This window comes from Chiloscyllium plagiosum, chromosome 23 (genome assembly GCF_004010195.1).
Source record: "Chiloscyllium plagiosum isolate BGI_BamShark_2017 chromosome 23, ASM401019v2, whole genome shotgun sequence".
In the NCBI taxonomy this organism is placed as follows: Eukaryota; Metazoa; Chordata; class Chondrichthyes; order Orectolobiformes; family Hemiscylliidae; genus Chiloscyllium; species Chiloscyllium plagiosum.
The window spans coordinates 44,989,210-44,995,370 of NC_057732.1; the positions used below are offsets into that span (position 1 = coordinate 44,989,210).

A 6,161-nucleotide genomic window follows, 5' to 3' on the forward strand; every position below is an offset into this window, starting at 1 on the left:
TGCTGCCTGACCTGTTGTGCATTAGCAGCGCCAAACTTTTGAACTCTGATCAACTGCACCTGCGGACCTCACTTTCTCCTTGAATTATCTTCTGTTTTGATTTGAAAAACTATCCACCAAATCATTCAAGTCACCAGTTAAAATTTCAACTTATGAGCACTGTCTATTACTTTCTGTGCTTAGTAACCTACAGACAAATCCATTGGAGTTTCAAGAGTTGACTGGAACCCCTGAGGGACTCTTGTGGTGCAGTGACAGTGTCTCTGTCTCTGGACTAGGAGACCCAGGTTCAAGTTCCACCCACTCCAGAGATATGTCATATCTTTTAATGAATCTATTCAGCGATGTTATCAACTGTAATCTGCAGAGATGATCCTTAACCCTTTAAAAGGTAGATTCATGAAAGCTGAAGACAGGAACATGTCTGACCAATAACTTTATTTATATTGTTTCAAAATATTATGCAGAGAAGGTAGTTAGATGGGCTTCAGATTGGTTTCATAGGTCAGCGCATCATCGAAGGGCCTGTACTGCGCTGTAATGTTCCATGTTCGAGAACCGCATACAGATGTAAGATGTAAGGCTCTCCGAAGCCTGCCCCAAGATGCTAAGACCAGGTTTGTTAATACCGGAGGCTATCAATAGAATGAGATGGTTTTCTATCATTTCTGCAGTCTGTTAATAAACCTCAATATTCAATATGTTCTGCGCTTATGAACATCAAGTACTGTTCACATGTATTTTGCTTCAGGGTATTTCCTCACTGAGTACAAACTCAAAATGTGCTTTGTGTATTAATGTGATGCCCTCAGCAGTGAATGAGAAATGACTGGGGATAGCATCAGTTAAAATCTAGAAACATCCTGAGCAAAGAACTCCTGGGACCGTGAGCCGTAAGTAACCAAATCATTCAGAATACCACTCCTTGAAGGAAGTTCCTGAGTTTGCCTAGTCTCCGTTTTGTTAATCTGCTATTTTAAAAATAGACAATGTCTGCTCAAAATCTTGCTGTGTTTAACTTAATTGATATTGTATAACCATCATGTCATCAAGCAAATTGTTGAACGTGCAGACAAACCGAGCCTTATTCTTGCTAGTACTGTTTAATACTCTAAACTTCCAACGTTCTCCAGTGTTATAACAACCTACCTCCCTTCCTTGAATTACAAATTTGATTTGGAGTGTTATTGTGACCAAAATGGTTTGCATGTTTAAATCAGTTTTTCTTCTATTTGTTGCAATTGACTGTCCTTTCTATCCGGTTTTAAAACTGCAGTGTAAAAAGGAATCTGTTCACTTCCAATTTGTGCCTCAGGTTGATGCCAGGAATATTGATGGGAGCACCCCACTTTGTGATGCCTGTGCTGCTGGGAGCATTGAATGTGTGAAGTTATTACTGAGCCACGGAGCAAGTGTGAACCCCATGCTGTTCGCAGCATCACCACTGCATGAGGCTTGTATGATCGGTAAGGTCAAAGAGTTGCAGACCTTTTTTTTATTTAATCAGTAATTCCAATGTATTTCGAATGTGTGAAGTTATTACTGAGCCACGGAGCAAGTGTGAACCCCATGCTGTTTGCAGCATCACCACTGCATGAGGCTTGTATGATCGGTAAGGTCAAAGAGTTGCAGACCTTTTTTTTTATTAATCAGTAATTCCAATGTATTTCATGCAACTGAGACACTTTGCACCTGTCAGTAGCAACAACAATGGTTTGCATTTATATAGCGTCTTTGATGCACCAGAATTGGAATTTGCTGCTGCTGATGTCATTGCCTCACTTGCTGCCCAGTTAGTCACCCCTCCCTTCCTTTTCCATGCTGCCCCCTACCCCCAACCCACACCCAGTTAGTAACTCCTCCCTCTGCACATCTCTCACCCACTCCTGCTCACCATTTCTCACTCTCAATATTCCTCCATCATTGCCCCTTACTGGCACATCCCCACCTCAACCCCCCCCCCAGCAAAGACAATACTTTGGGGAGAAGGGCAGTGAGGGAGGGAGTACGTAAGACAGTGAGGGTAGGGAGTACGCGAGGGTGGACAAGAAGGGCCGCAGATAGGAGGTGAGCAGAACGCCAAATGAGACGGTACATGTGGCAGTGGGAGGTCAGGACAGCACTCGCACACTTTGAGGACAATGTTCCTTCCTGTAGGCAGCTGCATTGCTGGCAGTGCTAGTCATTGACATTGTGGCTGCAAGAGTGGGAAGTGCAGCCCATGTGGCAGCAAATGCAGCGTCAATGTCACAAAGTGCTAAATGCTGTCAGACAACATTTGACCACCGAGCCAGGGATGTGAGACAAATGAATGAAAGCTTTCTCAAAGACACAAGTTTTAAGGGGCTTATTCCTGGAGGAGAGGGAGGGATAGGCACAGAGGGTTACAGAGGGAATTTCAGGATTACTTCACAGCAGCAATGGAGTGATTTAAAGTGGGAATGGGGAAGTGGCCAGTATTGAAGGAATACAATTAGAGGTGGTTTTGGAAGAATGGGATGACGTTAGAAACAGCTGACACTATCTCCTGTTTTTATGACAATGACTCCTTGTTCAAAACCATCATTATGCTGTGATCATTCAGCACTTTCCTGGATCTGTCCAAAATATGGTATAAATTTGGTAGTTCCATCAATAGCGTGGCACCTCATCTTCCGTGAAATTTCTTTTTACTTTTTTTTCATGGGTTGCCTGATTGTGCCGTTAAAAATTGTATGTCATTCGAAATTGTTGAAGCTAAATGTCATCTTCCTCATTAGCACAACGGGAGGGTCTCTGCTGATTGTGTTCTGTACTGGGGTGTTGTTGAAGGCTGGATGTCAGTGGGAGAGGCAGCACCACAATATAATCGTTCTCACTGATGATACTCCGTGGTGCGAGTTACTGACCTCTGAGGCAGGCAGTGTCAGCGGCGTGGAGTAGCAATCATATCAGACTGTCTGGTACAGAGAGGGGCCGGTTTCAACAGAAGTCCACCCTGGACAGATGCAATTGTGCTATCCGCTGTAGAAAGGACAATGGGGGTTAGGGTGGAGGGGACCTAAAAGACTGGTTTGTTTTTGATTCCTACAGCCTCTTTGTTTTCCTTTTCAGGAAGTGTAGAGTGCATGAAACTGCTCATCCATGTCGGAGCAAACCTGGAGTCTTACGACTGCCACTTTGGGACCCCGTTACATGTGGCTTGTGCAAGACCACATGTGGACTGCGCAAAGCTGCTGCTCAATGCAGGTGCGTATTTTTCTGTGAGCCCTGACGGAGGTGGTCCCCATGGGCATGTTGGAAATTTAGAGATTCCTTGGAGGTTAATTTTGGTGCCGCTTAAGATGTCGCGCATGCTTCCCATTTCCACATACCATGTGTGTCTAACTCCTGATTTGGGCCTGGTTAGCTCAGTTGGCTGGAAGGCTGGTTTTGCGATGCAGAGTGACACCAACAGCATGGGTCTGATTCCCACACTGTGAGGTCACCATGAAGGACTCTCCTCCTCAACCTCTCCCCTCACCTTGATATGTAGTCACCTTTTGGGGTTAAACCACCACCAGTTGTATGTGTCTCTAATGAAAATGCAACCCCATAGTCGCCTGGGCTTTATCTATGTAACTTCTGGCTGGTGGTAGAGCAGGTTGGACGTGAAAGGGCCTCCTTCCCTGTTCTGTCACGGGGAACTATTGGAATTGCAAATTCTGAAGAGCAGTCCTTCCCTCAAAGCAAATTGAATCTCTCTATTCTGTGCACTGTGTCCTTCATGATCCGTCTCCTTGATAGTCCAGTTGCGTTGATTCTAATATTATGGAATATGCCAAACTGCTTTCGGCCAGTTGACAGCCAGAGGATGCCCAATTCAAATGCAGGCTTGTCATAGTCATAGAGTCATAGAGATGTACAGCATGGAAACAGACCCTTAAGTCCAACCCGTCCATGCCGACCAGATATCCCAACCCAATCTAGTCCCACCTGCCAGCGCCCGGCCCATATCCCTCTATTGTCCTTCTGTTTCCGAGTGTGGTTGTTCTGTTTCAGGGGCGAATGTGAATAGTGCTAAACTCCACGAAACTGCACTTCACCTCGCCGCCAAGACCAAGAATGTGGATTTGATCAAACTGCTCATTGACTATGGAGCGAATGTTTATGCACAGGACAACCGAGGGAGGCTGCCTTTGTACTATACGCAATCTGGATCACCTTCCTCAGCGTGTCTGGAGTACTACCAGAGTAAGAATATTTATTAAAAGAAACGATGTGCCATGGATTTTGAAAGTGATGACTGAATACACTGCTCAGTGTGGACCCAGTCTCACAGATCGGGAAGATCCCAAGAACTGATTTGGGCTGGGAGTTTTTTTTTAATCCTTTCATTGATATCGGACATTTTATATTCATTCACGGGATGTGGGTGTCATCGCCCAGGGTACCATTTACTAACCATCTCTAATTGCCCTGAGGTCAGTTTGAGTCAACCACATTGCTGTGAGTCTGGAGTCACATGTAGGCCAGACCAGGTAAGGTTGGCAGTTTCCTTCCCTAAAGGACTTCAGTGAACCAGATGGGTTTGAAAGACATTTGATGATAATTTAATGGTCATTGTCAGCTTTCAATTCCACACTCATTATTTGAATTGAAATCCCACTAGGTGCCATAGTGGATTTGAACTCATATCCCTGTGGCATAGTTTGGGTGTCTCGTTACTAATCAAATGACATGACCAGTCCTCACCCTCTAAAGCCTGCGTGGGATTTGCACATTCTCCCCATGTCGGTGTGGGTTTCTACTGGGTGCTGCAGTTTCCTCCCATGGTCCAAAGTCGTGTAGGTTAGACGGATTGGCCTTAATTATCCATCATGTCCAGAGATGTGTAGGATTGGGTAAGGGGCTAGGTTTGGGTGTGATGCTCTCCAGAGGGTTGGTGCAGACCCGATTGGCAGAATGGTCTCTTCCGCACTGTAGGAATTCTATGATTCTAATTCAAATCAGCTACCCACTAGCCCCATTCTGGCATAATCTTAAAAGACTGATGTAGAACTTGGGGGCAAACCAGCTGTCAGTCAATATGTCACAGGCATTCTGATCCACCCCCTTCCAATAAGATACAACCCTTTGGTTGAATCAGGTCTATACAAGTTCAGTGGTTATTGTAATATGTGAACATACTGCCACAGTGTGGCCAGTAGAGGAAATAGAGAACTCTTGGTCCCTTAATTTGAGGTATCAGAACATGCTAAGTGTTTAATGTTGTTTAGTGTCATTTCTGCTTGTTTGTTGATCAGTTTTGTTGCATTTTATGATTTGTTGGAAGTGAAATGTAATGAATAGGGTACTGAGGTAGAATGTGCAATTTTTTCAAATGAACAAATCCGAGAGATTGCTGGATCCTGTTTGTCAACATTGTCAAAACAACAGCAGTTTTAAAAGGGAGAACATGGTGAGAACAGTGCAGAAGAGAGAGAACCTGCACAGTTACCGCCTTTGCTGTTTGAATTTGTGTATCACTGGACATCGGAGTGCATCTGGGGAAAATGACCAAACGGTGAAATTCACAACTAATCTTGGAGGAACTGTTGGGCGAAGTTCACAGCACAGAATCAGATAAGTTAATTGTTGTTTTAAGTCTGTCCAAGAGAAAGGCTGTATTAGTGCATACAGTGGGTTCTTTCTTGATTATATGTTTTTGGAGATAAGTCTCTTGATTAAACTTAAATTAATAGATATGGTTTATTAGATTAGATTAGATTAGATTAGATTACTTAGTGTGGAAATATTTTAACCTGGGGCAGTGTTTGTAGAGGAATAAGATGGTGTTATTTTCTGGATCTATAGATTGTGAAGGAGCAAAAATGGCCTTTGCAGTGATATGTACTTCTTGTCAGATGTGGGAGTTTAAAGAGAGTTTAAGGGTTACTGCGGATTATATCTGCCATAAATGTTATTGGATGCGAACCTTATCAGATCGAATGGATCGGTTGGAGAGACAGATAGATAGAAGCACTGAGAAATTTGCAAGAGCAACAGTATGTGATGGATGGCAGTTATAGGAAGGGAGGAAAGTCTCAGATACAGTCACATAGATGGGTTAACTCCAGGAAAGGTAAGAGAGGTAGGTAGCTAGTGCAGGAGTCTTTTGTGGATATACTCATTTCAAACAGGTATGCTGTTTTAGAAAATGT

The 6,161-nt window shown here is 43.8% G+C and overlaps 1 protein-coding gene across 1 annotated transcript in view; it reads left to right on the top strand.

Moving 5' to 3' along the window:
* LOC122561839 (ankyrin repeat and SOCS box protein 13-like) overlaps window positions 1-6,161 on the top strand; it is a 34,048-nt gene that overhangs the window by 23,419 nt on the left and 4,468 nt on the right. The window contains exons 3-5 of the mRNA XM_043714076.1: window positions 1,316-1,466; window positions 3,094-3,228; window positions 4,021-4,212. Coding sequence (XP_043570011.1) covers window positions 1,316-1,466; window positions 3,094-3,228; window positions 4,021-4,212 — 478 coding nt within the window. The remainder of the gene's footprint in view (window positions 1-1,315; window positions 1,467-3,093; window positions 3,229-4,020; window positions 4,213-6,161) is intronic.